Source organism: Aotus nancymaae, unplaced genomic scaffold, assembly GCF_030222135.1.
Source record: "Aotus nancymaae isolate 86718 unplaced genomic scaffold, 86718_ANA_hifiasm-v0.15.2.pri h1tg000022l_1, whole genome shotgun sequence".
NCBI lineage: Eukaryota > Metazoa > Chordata > Mammalia > Primates > Aotidae > Aotus > Aotus nancymaae.
In genome coordinates, this window is record NW_026988435.1 from 35,646,833 (window position 1) to 35,664,147 (window position 17,315).

Here is a 17,315-nt window from a genome sequence, read left to right on the forward strand (position 1 = left end):
GTAAGGACACAGCCTACCCCTCGACAACATCACCATGGCTCCTAATTAAACATGAGGTCCCACCAGAGCCAGAACCCCCATGAGAGAACATGTATATGGTCTAAATTCTTACTCTGCACAAGGACTCTTGGACCACACTCTGTGACATCACTGCCTATAATCACAAGCGGTAGGTCTTCTCAGCTGACCCTCAGCACCCCTGCTACCACACTGCTCACTGGCCTAACCCTGCAGCTCCAAGGACATCTCACTTGACTTCCGCCCACTGTGCTCCCAGAATGGCCTTTCCACCTGGCGAGGTCTGGAAGGAAAGCCCAAACCTGGGCCAGAGCCTACCTTGCTCAGGGCTTCTCTGAAGAGCTGCACGAATTCTTCCATCATCACCGCTGTGTAGACGCCTGATTCCTGCCACGCCTCTTTATTCAGGCAGTGGTCAATAGTTTTTAATGCCCTCTTCAAAATGACAGAAATAAGGGATAAGGCCGTGTGCCTCACTGACGTGCTGTCCAACTGAGAAGAAAAAGAGTTAAATGCACAAATGTCTCTAGGATACACTGGTGGACACAGATTTGCTAGGCCATGGACTTGGCTGGCATTTGCCCCTCCTCAGGTGACTCGCAGGGGAAGCTGCATGAAACAGCTGGTCTCTACACTGTGAGAAGAGGTGACCTGGGTACCTCGCCCTCCTGACATCCGCAATTGCCAGGAAAGCGCCCACTAATGGTAGAGTCTAGCAGTAGTTTCATTTTTGTCATCTGCTCTTTGGTAAGCCTTGAGACAACCACTCAGCTATCATGAATGTTCTCTATTAACAATAGCTCTCACCAGAACCCACTACTTCACCACTGTTTTTTTATTTTGAGTCAGGGTCTTACTCTGTTTCCCAGGCTGGAGTGCAGTGGTGTGATCATAGCTCACCACAGCCTCAAGCTCCAGGGCTCAGGTAATCCTCCCGCCTCAGCCTCCCAAGTAGCCAGGACTACAGGCACCTACCACTTCTGGCTAATCTTTTTTTTTTTGTTTTTAAGAGATGAGTCTCACTACGTTGCCCAGGCTGGCCTCAACCTCCTGGCCTCAAGCAATCCTCCTGCCTCAGTCTCCCAAAGCACTGGGATTATGAGTGTGAACCACTGTGCCTAGCCATTTTTTTTTCTTTTGTAAAGACAGGGTCTTGCTATGTTGCCCAGGATTCCACCAGTATTAAAAACATTAATATCAGGTGGAAGGATGGCAAAAAGAATGCATCAGGTACTTTAGAATTAAAATCCACCTCCAAGCTCAGTGAGCTAGTAACCCACATCACAGGCCTGTGACATCCAGAGCCTTGACTTCCAGTAAGAATGATGGCTGGGAGAGTCACTCACTGCAGAGACTAGGTAGGGTTCAAGAACCAGTGCTACTACCAACAACAGGAAAAGAGTCCCAGCAGCATCATGTGATGGCAGCTCCCAGCACTCAGGAGAAATGCAGAATCCCAGGGCCCAGCCCAGACAACGCACACAGAATCTGCATTTCATACAATCCCCAGGAGAGCCCTCCGACACCGAAGTCTGAGAAGCCCTGGCTGGGATACTGCAGACTGGCAGTGAGGTAGAAACAAAGAGGTCTCCTGGTTGACTTTTAGCTCAGTAACCACAACACCCCAGAGCCCCAGCATTCCGGTCAGCTGGGGCCTCACTCTGTGTACACTGCATACTCAATCAGGACTACAGGAAGTATCTTAAGGCAAGAACGGCCTGGCTCCACAATCGATTCAAACGCAGGCCCCACACAAAGCATGCACACCACACCCAAGAAGCTGAGGGCACAAAGCTCAACCAACAGCCTGGGGTCCTGCCTCCAAACGCTTTCTCGTTTCCCGTTTCTGAAACAGGCGAAAGCATCTCTTCCCGATTCTAAAATGTATACTATTAAAAGTTTTTTAGATAAAACCGTAAGAAATGAAAGAAACAAGACAAACATCATCTAACTCCAGCCCCTAGATCCGTAATTATATAAAAACACAGTCTTGGGTCTCAGAAAGGGCACCTGTGGAATGAAGGCACGGCTGGGCTCAGTGGCCGTGGCCCTGGCCCTGCACAGGGGAGAGGAGGCTGTGTCCTCTGACACTCCTTCCTTGGAGCCACTCCCTGCAGGAGACAGAACACCCCTCTAGGGTCACATCCCTTTGTCTTGAAGCAACACTGTGAGAGGAGGAGAAGACAGGCTTTTCTCTCCCAGACTACCAGGAGCAAGCTTGGAAGGGAGAGCAAACGCAGCCCACAGAGGAGGCACATCTGGCTGGGTGTGGCGGCTCAGACCTGTAATCCCAACACTTCGGGAGGTGGAAGTGGGAAAATTGCATGAGGCCAGGAGTTCAAAACTGGCCTGCGCAACATAGCGAGACCCTATCTCTACAAAAAATAAAAATAAGAAAATTAGCTGGGTGTGGTGGTGCACACCTGTAGTCCCCACTACTCAGAAGGCTGAGGTGGGAGGAACACTTGAGTCCAAGAGCTTGAGGCTGCAACGAGCTATGATCACACCACTGTATTCCAGCCTAGGCAACAGAACAAGACCCTGTCTCAAAAAACAAATTTTTTTTTTAATAAAAAATAAGGGAGGTTCATCAGACTAATCCTTTCAATCTGGTTTTCCTATAAGTCCCTTGAGAAATACAGATGCCTCCCACATTAATTAAAACAGTTGGGCAAGCTAGCTAGGTGCTAATTTTGCATATGATGATTTGACAAACACAACACAAGACCTTTCCACCTACTCCCACACAGGCTTCCTCTCTACTCCTCACACCATCACCCATGCTCAGCATAAACCCGCAGAGGGGTATCAGAACATGGTGAATCTCACCACACGGCCTCAGGAGTCCACCCACTTTACAGTGACTGTGCTCACGACCACAGGGCCAACCCCTGCCTGTGCAACCCACCACTGCCAACCCTGCTCCTACTGAAGCCACCAACAACTCAGCCTGCTTAGAAGGATGAAGACACCCCTCCGAATACCTGGACTCCCCCAGGTATCTCAGGCAACCCGGGGTTAGGAGGGGCTAGCAGGGCCCAGGACCCAGGTGTGCCAACAGCTCACAGCCATTCACCTAGGCCTGTGATGCTGTGGTGAAAGACACGTGAACCCCTCCGAATGTGGCTTCTGATGGGACATGGGGACCTTTATAATAAATAGTGATGTGAAATTTAAGTACCAATTTCTTCCATGAATGTCCTCAAAAAATGCCTGAAAACAGCATCCTCCCAAAAACGCCTGAAAGAGAACATGTCCTCCCCAAAACGCCTGAAAACAGCTGGCCTTCAAAGTATATGTTCCCCAGGCATCTTAACACCATTCACTTAAACTATCAAAGAAAGAATCTGCTAGGTGAATTTCAGTCCTATCATGTCTGGAAATTCTAAACTAATGAGATTTTAATGATGACCTTTCTTTCTCCTGATTCTGACATTCTTCCACCCTCAGGCAGGACTAGAAAGGCTTGGAGGGATGCAGGGGTCCCTGCTGTGTGATGAAGCAGGGCCAAGGACATGTAAGTGTCTCTGCTCCAAGGTCCTTACCCACGTCAGTGGACCTGTCACTCATAGCTATTTCAAATTACAGTCTCTGTCCTGGAAGCCTCAGAGGCTTCCTGACAAAATGCAATCAAATACATCCAGGCCGGTATTCTCAGAATAATCACATCACGCAGCCAGTGAGTTTAGCCGGAGACAGTTCCAGAAGTGGGACAACCACATGAGCTTACGTTTAATGCCTGGGTGAACATGCTCTTATTGCACACCACGGGCACGGTGGTCACCATCACCATTGCCAGGAGCCGAGGCAAGGGTATAAACTCTCTGGTCTGAAATGCCCGGGAAATCTGTGGCTGAGCCTCATAGATCTAGGAAAAGCAAAAAAGAGATTTAGTTGGTGCTGGAAGTAAGTTTCAAACCTGAGACTAGCTGTCGTCAAAGGTGAAGCCATTCAATCAAATAATTATAGTGATAAAGGTCCCAGACTCCCCACAGGCTGAGTGGAAGATTAACCCCCAAATCTACTTGTCAAAGACAAATCAGGCCAGGAGACTGGCTGTTAACAGAGAAAGGACCTTCAGAGCAGAACTTGACCTGTGGTCTGCAGAGTCTCTTAAAACCTCTGATGGCAAATAAATCACTGCTAGAACTACCAATGGTATTATCAGTTCCTGCTGCACTTGACAGGCGCCTGACAGATTATGTCAGGAAGGGATGTCAGGAAGCCATCTTCTCAAAGCTGCCTGATAACCCTTTGGGATAGGGACACTTAACACGAAAACAAAAATATATTCATAGGTCAAAAAACTGGATCTCAGTGAGGTTAGGTAATTTCCCTAAGGCCACATAGCTAGCAGGCAGCCAAGCAAGGACTCAAACCTGGGCCTAGGAAGACCACACACTCACCCCTCCCCTGCATTAGATGCAGCTCCCAACAGGGGTGCTGGCCCCAGGACTATCTGTACCAAAATGAGGGGTGGAGTACATCCTCCTCATCCCAAGGTAAATGTGGAGACTGTGCACCTAGGCACTCAAGCAGAATAAAAACTGGTTTTACAGATAATGCCAGGCCCAGGAAGAGGCACAAGAAACAATCCCAGGTATTTTACCACTAGGCAAACCAAAAATCAGTGACAGAGGGTTCAAATGAGTCAGGCATTAGTGCCCAAAAACAGTAGGTGCCTCCATTTGTAAATGGGCAGATGATGACACCATGATCAAAAGGAAGGTAACACACATCTACTTAAACCAGCAGAACACCACTTCATAGCTTATTTCAAGTTGTTCTAACTAATCGAAACAGCAACCTTTAAAAACCATCCTACAAATCAGACATTTCATGTTATTTTCTGATGAGCCCAGATGGGGAAAAGATAATCAGGCATTTCATCAAGTCCAGTCTAACTATGCTGAGACTCAACAAGATTTCAGTCCGAGCAAATTCTTGATGAACAAGATAAATGGGCTCAAAAGATTCTAAAGGAACAAACCTCAAATTCAGCTCAGTGAAAGGCAAAATGCTATAGAAGATAAGGACACCAAATTTATATGATCTAAAATATCCCTTTTTATCCCTGAAAGGTCTTCATGTTGCACAGTTTACCAGATCAGAATGTCTGCTGGTCCCCCAACTCCCTGTGCCCTCGCCCAGACTGGAGTGCAATGGTGCGATCTCAGTTTACTACAACCTCTGCCTCCCAAGTTCAAGCAATTTTCCTGCCTCAGCCTCCCAAGTAGCTGGGATTACAGGTGCACACCACCACACCCGGCTAATTTTTGTATTTTTAGTAGAGACAGGTTTCGTCATGTTGGTTAGGCTGGTCTCAAACTGCTGACCTCAGGTGATCCGCCTGCCTTGGCCTCCCAAAGTGCTGGGATTACAGGCATGAGCCACCATGCCCAGCCTAGCTAACAGACTTTTAAATATCATGTTATTTTACCTTGTTTAGTAGTTTGATATTATTTAGCCACGTAGACTTCACTCGTGGGATAAAGGAGAACGTTACTTCCTTGAAGTATTTCTTCAGTAAGTCCGGGCACACTTTGAGGATGTTCACCACAAGGTCAGCCACCAGATTATCGTCAGCTGCAGTTTTCAAACCCAGCAAGAAGTGCAAGAGTGTCAGGTTTCCACCTCTGTTAGAGAAGAGACAAGAGGAGAGGTCAGCACAAAATGTTCAAAGCATCCTGAGAGTTCATGGTGACAGGCAGCTCTGCAGAATAGCCCTCAGTGAACACAGCAGTAACAGCGTGGGGAATTTTCCCCAGGACATAAAGTGGGAGTTCCCTGGCCTGTGGGGTTCCAGCTCTCCACTGAGGGCCTCCCTCTCATCCTCCACTTCTCAGTGGCTGAAAAAGTCTCTGATTGTCCTGATCCCGTTCTTCTTTCCTACCTCCTTCCCTTGAGTTCAATTCCTTCTAAAGAAAAGGTTGAAAACCATTCTCTCTCTACCTCAGCCACCTACCAGTCTGCCTAGAAGTCAAGGCTACTGAAAAGAAAGGGCAAAACCAGCAGGGAGGAATCCATGCCCCAAATTTCATTTTGAAATTTTACTGACATCCCTCCTCCAGCCACACGTGAAAAAGCACTATGTAGGGCTGGATGCGGTAACTCACACCTGCAATCCCAGCCCTTTGGGAGGTCAAGGCGGGAGGATCATCTGAGACATGGTGAAACCCTGTCTCTACTAAAAATACAAAAAAAATTAGCTAGGTATGGTGGCCCCGCCTATCATCCTAGCTACTCAAGGAGCTGAGGCAGGATAATTGCTTGAACCAGAAAGGTGGAGGTTGCAGTGAGCCAAGATTGCACCACTGCACTCCAGCCTGGGCAACGGAGTGAGGCTCTGTCTGGAAAAAAAAAAGCACTATGTAAATACATATGAGTGTGAATATAAAAAAATGCAGATAAGACATTTTTCTCTCGAAAAGAGGACTTGTTTTAACTTTTAAAATTTTTTATTTTTTATTTATTTATTTAGAGACAGGGTCTTGCTCTGTCATCCAGAGTGCAGTGGTGTGACCATAGCTCACTGCAGCCTCGAACTCCTGGGCTCAAGTGATCCTCCAGCCTCAGCCTCCTGAGTAGCTGGGACTAGAGGTATGCATCACCACACCTGGCAATCAAGTTTCTTTTTATATGAAGTGCTCATGAGTTGCTGCAGCTCCAGAGTGCTATCAAATTATTTCTTGACAAGAAACCTGACAAGACAGCACAAGGTCTTTGCAGAGGCCTTCTGCCTTCCCTGTTTCTAGCTTATTTCAAATTCCTTCATCTCCATTTAGCAGCTGAAAGAAGCAAGGATGGGGAAAAAAAATCTACTGTAGAAAAATATCGAAAAGTTCTCAAAGTGGACAGTTTTCAAAGGTATGAGAAGATAAAAGAAGCAGGTGAGCCCAGGAGTTCGAAGCTGTAGTGAGCTATGACTGTGCCACTACCTTCCATCCTGAGCAACAAAGCAAGACTCCATCTCAGAAGAAAAAGAAGTAAGCAGCAGGAAAGTCTGCAGAGACTAAAGCTTGCATAAAGGGAGTAAAACCCCAGGATCCACACAGCCAAAGCCCCAGGACACTAGGCTTCACCTGCCTCCAAGTCTTTTTAGAAAATACACCTTTTCCTATCTGCTTGACCCTGGGAAGTCAAAACATCCAGAAAACCCTCAGACTCTGCCTCACATGCATGCCACAGTGATGGTTTCTAGGGTCCCCAGTGTCTTGTATCCCCTTATACATTAAGTAAAACTACAATGCTATATGACGGCTTTACATATAGTAAAGTAATTTTTTTTTTTTTTTGAGACGGAGTTTCACTCTTGTTACCCAGGCTGGAGTGCAATGGCGCGATCTCGGCTCACCGCAACCTCTGCCTCCCGGGTTCAGGCAATTCTCCTGCCTCAGCCTCCTGAGTAGCTGGAATTACAGGCACACACCACCGTGCCCAGCTAATTTTTTGTATTTTTAGTAGAGACAGGGTTTCACCATGTTGACCAGGATGGTCTCGATCTCTTGACCTCGTGATCCGCCCGCCTCGGCCTCCCAAAGTGCTGGGTTTACAGGCTTGAGCCACTGCGCCCGGCCCGTAAAGTAAGTTTTTTAAAAACCAAATTAGAAAGTATAATTTTGATCAGAAAGCTATCTTTTACAAAAGAATATGAAGATATCCTTTAAGATGAAAATGTAATGAACAAAACAAATATAGTTTGTGCTGACAAATGAAAAGGATATTAAATCTACAAAGAGTGCTAAAAATACTACACACACTTTATTTTAATCAACAATGTAATAAAATGGAGAGCACTGATATTTACGTAGCACACAATACATGCCAGACCCTGCTCTAGGCAGTTACCACCCACCTCTCTGCGACAGGCACTACTTTTATTCTCACTTTATAGACGAGATAATGAAGGCAAGGGGGGTGCCTAACCCACTGAAGGTCTCAGAGCTAAGTTAGGATTGACACCCAGCTGTCTGCTCTCTTAACCTCCACCAGGGACTGAAACTGGGGCCCAATACCTATCACTGTAAACTTTATTGGGACACAGGTAAGCCTGCTTATTTATATCTATGGATGCTCTGATGGCACAACTGAGTAGTCACAACAGACATTATAGGATGCCAAGCCTAAAATATGATCTGGCCCTTTGTAGAAAAAGTTTGCCAATCCTTGTCCTATGCAGTAACATCAGCTTTCAGTGAACACCTTCTATGTGCCTGGCACTGTCATAGGGACTGGGGGCCTATAACAGACCAGCGTCTGTTCTTACCACTTCTTACCAATCTGATAATGAACAAGCAAATAAATAAATTGGCAAATAAATGAATGAACAGTCAGAAGCCTAAGCCAGGCAAAAGCACAGGGACAGTGGAGGGGCTATTTCAGAAAGGGCTGCCGGGGAGGGCCTCCCTGAAGCGGTGACATCTGCACAGGAACCGGAATAAGATAAGGAGTGAGCCGCATGTCTACTGGGTAACAGGAAATGATGCAATTCAGGGTGCTCTCAAAGCTCTCCCCTACCATCCACAAACAAATCTCCTTCCTTTCCCTTATTAACAAACACTTGTCTTTTGCCCATGGCTTCAAAATTCACATAAATCGCAGCTTACTGCAAACAGACCCATACCCACAAGTTGATTCAATATGCTCATTAAATGATCATCTACTTAATGGGCCTAGTTATGGAGGAAAAATGCTTTAAAAGGGGGGAACGGTGCATGTGTTAAGCACAAGTGTAATATTCTATTCAACTATAGAAGTCTGCTGTTATGTTTTAGGAGGAAAATGAGCTCATTCTTACTGATGAAAGAAAAAAAGAAATGAGGTGGCAAGTGAAATCACAGTAACCTCAGAATCAAAACATGTCCAACATCAGAAGCAGAAAAGTTCCCACCATATTATTCCATTCTGAAGGAATCACCTGATTTCCTGACTGGCTGAAATTAGAAGTAAATTAGACCGCCTGAATCCTTGTGATATAATGCTATAATAGAATAGCAAGGAGTAAAAAATAAATCATTTACAATGACCAGAAAACATAGCCAATATTTTTATTGTCAAATAGAAAAAAGCAGACGGATGAGCACTAGTAAGCATTTTTGTTATTAAAAAAAATTACATAGACCTATATTATATGACTACAAAAAGATAGGCTCAAAAAATATAATCAAAACTGGTAGATTTGAACTTTATGCTTCCTTACTGATGAAATGTTATCACAATTGTGAAATATAAAACAAAACATAAAAAAACAATTTTGAAATCTTGACTCATGGGCAGCCTGTCGAGGAGAGGGAGGACTGTTTAGTATCAGTTTGGAGCCAGACTTCCTGGATTCCAATGCCAGCTCTGCCATTTAACCAGGTAAGTGTCTTGACCTCTCTGGAACCCTTTCCTCCTCTGCAAAGTTGGCCTAACAACGGTACCTGCCTCAGGACGGCTGTGAGGCCCATGTCAGGCCCAGCCCTCTCTGGGAAGGCAGATGCCTTTTCTGAGCTCCAGTCGACAAACACTGTCTTTAGGTAAACACCTGCAGTACTTCTCTGGGAGAAATAGCCCATGATCTACCTGAGTGTTAATAGACAGCTACTCTCAGAACTCTGCCCTGAGGACATGCAACAAATAGAAGTTCCCCAAGTCTACAACTGTTCAGTCCTGAAATGAGTTAGATAACGTCCACAATTCTAGCCCTAACCTACTACTGTTCCACTAGACACTCATGTATGTGATGACTTCTGAGGAACACACACATCCTGGGGTCCACAAGAGTGTTACACTTTACCTGCCAAAGGTACCCAAAGATGCATCATAAAAATTAATTCCATGCTTGAGTGAACAGCAAAGATCCATAAGGAAGTTATGAACGAGCTCCCGCACCATGGTTTTCCCTGCTTCTTCAGCAGAAACCTATGAAGATTTTTAAAAATTCAATGAAAATTCCAAGCTCATACACTTTAGTAAGAGATACAGAATAAAAACAAGGACAATATCAACTGCCTGATGACAACTGAGAAAACATTTTAAACACCTGATACCATTCCAAACAACAAACGAAAACAGAAAACATTTTAAACACTTGGTATCATCCCAAACAATAAATGAAAACAACAGCAACAACAAAAGATACACAATCAAGATAAAAGAATACTCTGAAGAGGGGTGTGTTGAAACCTGTATTTGTAAAAGCTTTAAAGTGATCTAATGTCTCTTGTCCATTTGAATAAAATTCCACATTTGGGAGTGTTTTGATCCAGCCTCTGAGGCTTGCTGGTTCTGGAGTATACAAAAACATGTTCAAAACAAGAGGGCCTGGGCAAGTCTCCAAGATAAAAGGAAGTAAAATAGTAGGCTCTTGAGAGGTGAGTTATTGTAATGTTAACAGGAAGTCTGTGCCTTTATTACCCTGGCCAAGTCCATGTTCAGTAACACCCTGAGGAAAATTAAAATATACACTGGCAGCGGGTCAATGTGAGGGCGGCTGTTTTAATTTAGCACGAGTTAACTAGAACAAAATCAATTATACATGCCAGTAGGTGAGGCTCCGAGACAGTCAGGACCCTGAGTTAGAACAAAAACAAAAACACAACAAGCCTTGAAACTCCAACTGGACATGAAAGAATGGAAGGACGGGAAGTCAGAGGTGAAGCGAGAGGAGAAGAGAGGGCCGGGGTGACCCTGCAGGTCTAACAGGAAAGTGCTGCAGGGAAAACTAGGATACGGCTCAGCCAAAGGAAATCATAGTTCTCTAATTAAAAAAAAAAAAAAGTACAGTTTACTAGCGCGACTGTTAAGAAATCAGGGGAAAAAAATCTTATTAATACAGCCACATAACGATGGGCAAAAGAAACAGATCAAATGAGGGGACTTCACATCTGCTGCAGCATTGAGAATCCTCCCTCTCCCGACCCTGAGGATCAAATTCCAACGAGAAAACTGACTGCACCTTGACATCTTCTGGGTTCACATCGGTAATCCCATTCCAGTTGTACAGCGATGCTATGTGGATCAATAACTGCCCCGTAAAGAAACGCACCTTCTGGGTTTTTGTGATATTTTTATTGTGAACTACCTGAAAATAATAATAAAACAAACGAAGTTCATGGAATTCAATTATTTTTTAAATGGTGCTTACTGTTTTCTCATCATCATAAAAATAATGCATGCTACTAGCAGAAAATGTGGTTTAAAAAAAGGAAAAACATCAAGGGAAATTCACCAATATTCCCAACCATGCTAGCATACTTAGTTACTATTTTGATATATTTCCTTTGTCACCACCCACACCTACACAATATGCATGTGTATGTGGTGTATGTGTGTATGAATTAGTTATTTTTTGCCTTTTATTCATGTATGATTACTTATGAAGCATAAGCCTTTTCCACATCATTAAAAATCCCTTTAGAACATTTTGGGGGACTAAATACCATTCTATCCTATGAGTAAACCACAACTTATTTAACCATTCCATTCCCCTGCTGTTTACAATTAGTTGTTTCTAAATTCTGGCTATTCTTCACTGCATCTGACTTTGGACTTGACACTGGTTCCTCCAAGTGGAATTGTGGCACAAATCCTCAGCTCCACCCAAACCTACTCCCAGAATCCCTAGGGGTGTGGCCTAGGTATATATATTTCAAATACATTCCCCTAGCGGTTCTGATGCAACCCTCGTCAGGGTCCATGAATATATTTAAGACCTTTGACACATCCTGTCAGAACGGTTATCTTCCACAGGGGATCCAACACTTCCTCCTCAACAAAGTATCTGACTCAAAACATCCCTGCTAGCACTGAACATCACTGTTTTTAAAATTCGATGCTATTTTAGTAGGCAAAAAAAAAAAAATTCTGTATGTCATTATTTGCATTACTTTAAATTAGGGTTTCTCAATCTCAGCTCTATTGACATTTGGGGCCAGACAATTATGGGGCCATCCTGGGCATTAGGACATCTGGCAGCATCCCTGATGTCTATCCACTAGGCACCAGTTGTACCTTCCCAGTTATGACAAAATGTCTTCGGAGATTGCCAAATGTCCCATAGAAGGCAAAATTGCCCCCAGTGTTTCTTACTGATGATCTAAGGTGTTTCCTTTTAGCAAGTTTTACAATATTGCTCAGATGCTTGCAAAAGGCAGAATATGGAACATGACACAAAACAACGTTTTGCTAGATATGTGAATGAAGTATTATTTATAAGTTTACAGCTCACAATTATTACTTTGGGTTGCTGTGAAACATTGACCAGCAGCTTTTCTGCTGCTGTAATAAACAGCAGCCATGTCTGGACATCACTGGCTGCTTCAGCTATTCTTTGACCTGCTAGTCCCGGCATATGCTCATCAACAAGAACAGGTTTCTGCTTAAAAAAGAGTTTTCCACTCAACCAACACGACAATCTATGTAACATAAGATGCTGTAGTTATACAGTCCTGTAAAACACCAGACAGTATCTGACTCCCAAGGGAGAACAGACAACAGAAACATTGATTACCAAGCACATACCTTTGTTTTCAGTGTGGATAACAAAATATTGACGGTAGAGATCCTATCTTCCTTTATCCCTGAGCTAAAAATGCAAGGAATAAATTCTGAAAGTAAAAGTTTCAAAGCATTAAATTCAAAAATATTTTGAAAATGAGAATGAGAGAATATTACTGTTTAACTGGTACAGCAAACAATGCTATTCACCTTTTTAGTTTTTTAACTATACAAGTTCTCAGTAGGAATAACCACTTCCGTGACATAAGAAATCAAGAAGCCAGGCACAGTGGCTCATGCCTGTAAGCCCAGCACTTTGGGAGGCCAAGGTGGGAGGATTCCTTGAGGCCAGGAGTTCAAGACCAGCCTTGGCAGTGTAGTAAGACCCCATCTCTATAAAAAGTTTAAAAATTAGCTGTGTATGGTGGTGCACACTTGCAGTCTTACAGTAGTCTTAGCTACCTAGGAGGTTGAGGTGGCAAGATCACCAGTACCCAGGAGTTTGAGGTTGCAGTAAGTCATGATCGCACCACTGCACTCCAACCAGGCACAGAGCAAAACCCTGTCTCCAAACAAACAAAAAGGAAAAAAGAAGAAATCAAAAGCACCTAAAGGTGAACCAATGACAGAACTTTTAAAGAAGTTCAGTAGGTCTTTAGCTCAGTTTTACTTTTTTCTCACATTAAAATTAACTAAAGGCCGGGGTAATCGCTCACGCCTGTAATCCCAGCACTTTGGGAAGCCGAGGCAGGCAGATCACCTGAGTTCAGGAGTTCAAGACCAGCCTGACCAACACGGAGAAAGCCCATCTCTACTAAAATACAAAATTAGCTGGGCATGGTGGCACATCCCTGTAATCCCAGCTACTTGGGAGGCTGAGGCAGGAGAATCGCTTGAACCCAGGAGGTGGAGGTTGCAATGAGCCAAGATTGTGCCATTGCACTCCAGCCTGGGCAACAAGAGCGAAATCCCATCTCAAAAAACAAACAAACAAAAAAATTAAATAAATACTATTTGAAAGAGAATGTATAGTATAACAGACTAATAAAATTTCTCTCTTGCTTAGACTTGCTGAGATACGTTTAAAGAGATGAGCATCATTTTACAGGTTGGTATTAGAATTTTGGGTAATTTAGTTTATTTACTTTTTGTTTTTTCTTCCTACTTTTCAATCCCCAGGGAAACAGCCACCAGGGCTTGACACTGTAGCATTATTAATGCAGTGGTGACACTGGGCAGAAGCAGCAAAGCAATGACAATTTTCCTTGCTCCACACACGCTTACTGTGCACACAGAATCTCTACAAAAGCAAATTCATTATTTGTGAAAAAGGAAAAATCAGAAAATACCAGACAAACCAAAAGAATAAGTCGAAGCCTCACTACCGAAAAGTTAACACTGTTAACATCACCTGAGTTAACTACTAACCTTCTGATGTATTCATGTTATTCTATTTGAGTAAAATGAGATAGTACTTTATAGTTTTATAACTCAGTTTACGCTGATCATATATCACTAAAAACTCTGAAATCATTAAGTACAGCATTTTTTCTCCTTTTTGAGACCAGGCCTCCCTGTCCTCCAGGCTAGAATGCAGCAGCACAATCTTGACTTACTACAGCCTCGACACTCCAGGCTCAAGCAATTCTCCCACCTCAGCCGCCCAAGTAGCTAAGACAACACACACCAACATGCCCAGCTAACTTTTGTATTTTTTTTTTTGTAGAAACAGAATCTCACTATGTTGCCCAGGATGGTCTCAAGAATTCCTTCGCTCAAGCAACCCTCCCACCTCCACCTCCTAAAGTGCTGGGATTACAGGCGTGAGCCACCACGGCCAGCCTCTATAATATTTCTAATCACTGCATTCCATCTTATGACCAGTTTCCAATTTGCTCAGCTAATCCCTTACTGGTGGACAGTTAGAAGTCCCATTTCTAGCTAATATAAAGAATATTCCCTAACAAAACCTCTACTCACATCCTTAATTACTTCACCGGGATAATTGACTAGACATGGAACTGCTGGATCAAGGATCTTAAGTTTTTTTATCTTTTCTTCCTTATCCATGTGCAACCCGCGTCAGTGCCAGCAGCCTACGAGCACTCAGGCCAGGCAATGGTTTGGGGCTACAGTTTGCTCTGGCATGGGGTACTATGAGAGGCCCAGGGGGACGGGCCCATCATAAATCCAAACCCATGCATGAGCATCTTAAACGTTTTGATGTGTACGGCCAAACTTCCCAGCAGAAACATTAAACTGTAGTACATTCCAGCCCCCTTCAACAGTGTAAATGGTACCACCCTTCCTTGAATAAAAGGCCAGACAGCTGAAATGACCCAGGGGGATTTTAAAGAAATGACTGGCCCTGGCAGCAGCAAGACATCCTGAACCTAGTTCCTGGTAACAAGTAGGAAAAAAAAAAATCTGTCTGTGGCATCATGCAGAGACCACTTCTACCACAGCAGTGATGGAGCGCCTGCAGAGACCAGGCTGACCACACACAGGGTGACCACCGCACTCTTCTCCTAAATGGTGCCAGAGTCATGTTCCTGGGGCAGTTCAGATCTCCCACCCTGGGAGGGAGAAGTGCTGGAGACCCAGCCACACAGGGTACTGCACCCTGCTACTCCTCCTCAATAACTCCCAGAGTTCTGGCCAGGACATAGGACTGCTCCTCACCTCTAGACAGGTCAGGATTCCAGGGAATCTCACTGAGCAACTGCCATGTGCTGAGCTAAGTGCTGCCATTTATCATCTTACTGAATCTCTTGGTAAAATGCAAGGAGCCCTAACAGATTAAATGATCCCAAGCCTCACTCTAGGGTAACAGCCACCAGAAGGTGGTCAAGTTGGAATTCTCTGAAGCCCTGTTACTGATATTCTCATAACACAGGGCTAAGCCACCAAAGAAACTAACTTTATTTTTTAAAACAACAGTTCCCAAGGAAAGCCAGGTAGCCAGGGCTGAGCCTGAGTATAATCCAGAGCCATAAAGCCTCCTTTGTTTGCTCGATGCCTCTCTAAGGTCTGCATTTATCTTCTGTTACAGCATCGCTCAGCATTCCAGACGGCACAACAGGAACACCTCTGTTCACTCTGACCAGTGATATCAAAATGGTACTGACCAAAGCTTTGCACCCCCTCACCCGCCTTCCTGCCCCACATGCTTCAATCCAGCATACAGAGCAGCTGCAAAGGCTGCAGACATTTTTCTAACTTGGAAGAAATGGTTTGCAGCAGGTTTTTCAAAACAAATGGGCTTTCCTAAGGGACAAAGGAGTACACCTACCTTTCACTTCCAACACTTGCACTATAGTGCTGTCATCACCCGCAATTAGAAAGGAGAGAGCAAACTGAACATAGGCCTGCCGAACGTCGTGCACTCCCTGGAGGAGAAAGGAGACCTCCATGTCACATGCATATTTCACATAGAGGCAAAGGAATCAGCAACACAGTGGCCACGCACGCCCCTCCCGTCCCAACATCATCAGTCCCCCAGCCTTGTCCCCAGTCACCAGGGGATGCATGTCTGCAACCAATGCTCATTCTTTACGAAAGTAAATAGTTTTTTCTATTCTCTTTCCCCGGTAATCTTCTCTACTCTTCCTTCTCTTTCAAGCCCTATTCTCAACACAAAAGTATGGGTAAAAAATCGTTGTGTTCCCTTCCCTGACTAAAACACATAAATTTTAGTTTCCTGGCCACTTTGGTGAACAGCAAGACTCTCAGCCTGCCTAGATCCATCTCCTCCCACTTGCTGATGAAAATAACCTATGTTTGTGAAAATCCAGAGATGATGAAATGACTGGTACTGCTTTTGATGAGACATCAATGTGGTGATGTCTGGTTTTTATTGGATATTATAAATAACTTATTAGCTTATACCGCAAACCAAAGCACAGATGCTGTCATGTCACCAACCCTGTTAGGCCTTCCCAGGGTTGTAGCCAGCAGGCATCAGTCACACCCAGGGCAGTGGGCACACCCAGGGAGGGCCCCAATGCCGTGACAGCAGCCAATGTCTCTAGGGAAGTCACTGATCAGTTTCCCCTCCTAGTATCATTAAATCAAAGCTGTGTCACATCACTCCTTGTTTCACATCTAAGGCATGTGGTCATGCCAGTCTCTCCTCAGCTATTCCAGAACTAGCAGGTCTACCTAGATCCTCCATTGCTTACACCCAGCACTATTCTCTACTTTACAGTTACTCCACAGGTACCTTCATTCACTGCCAAGAAATAAGTTAAGATCACAATAAATCATTGTCCCAAATGCCTTGGAAAATTAAGGAGTAATCTCTGCCTTCCAGATAGTTCTGTTCCACTTAGTAGTAGCAGGAGAGGTGGTGGCAGTAGCAGTGGTGATGATGAGAGAGGAGGACAACGTTTATCGAGCACTTGCTATGTGCCAGCACTACACCAAATGCTGCACATCCGTTATCGCATTTACTTCTCATCACAGCCTGAGGGGGAAATGCCACACCTCACCTACTTTACAGATGAGAGAATTGAGGGTTCAAAAATATAGCCAAGCACGGTGGCTCGCACCTGTAATCCCAACACTTGGGGAGGCCAAAGAGGGCAGATCACTTGAGGTCAAGTTTGAAAATAGCCTGGCCAACGTGGTAAAACCCGTATCTACTAAAAGTAGAAAAATTAGCTGGGTGTGGTGGTGGGCACCTGTAATCCCAGCAACTTGGGAGGCTGAGACAGGAGAATTGCTTGAGCCTGGGAGGCAGAGGTTACAGTGAGCAGAGATTGCATCACTGCACTCCAGCCTGGGCGACAAGAGCTAGACTCTGTTTCAAAAAAAAA

The 17,315-nt window shown here is 44.5% G+C and overlaps 1 protein-coding gene and 1 non-coding gene across 6 annotated transcripts in view; both read right to left on the bottom strand.

Moving 5' to 3' along the window:
• URB1 (URB1 ribosome biogenesis homolog) overlaps nt 1–17,315 on the bottom strand; it is a 76,287-nt gene that overhangs the window by 48,338 nt on the left and 10,634 nt on the right. For 4 of the 5 annotated variants that reach the window (XM_012446454.2, XM_012446449.2, XM_012446475.2 and 1 more), the window contains 7 exons: nt 15,791–15,887; nt 12,523–12,608; nt 10,958–11,083; nt 9,797–9,921; nt 5,459–5,654; nt 3,749–3,886; nt 337–510 (listed from right to left, as the gene is read on the bottom strand). In XM_012446454.2, the coding sequence (XP_012301877.2) occupies nt 337–510; nt 3,749–3,886; nt 5,459–5,654; nt 9,797–9,921; nt 10,958–11,083; nt 12,523–12,608; nt 15,791–15,887 (942 nt within the window). The remainder of the gene's footprint in view (nt 1–336; nt 511–3,748; nt 3,887–5,458; nt 5,655–9,796; nt 9,922–10,957; nt 11,084–12,522; nt 12,609–15,790; nt 15,888–17,315) is intronic. The other variant, XM_012446463.2, reaches the window with a different exon arrangement.
• LOC135276426 (small nucleolar RNA SNORA42/SNORA80 family) lies at nt 14,565–14,700 on the bottom strand. Its single transcript, XR_010343968.1, has one exon. It is a non-coding gene; the product is annotated as a small nucleolar RNA SNORA42/SNORA80 family (small nucleolar RNA).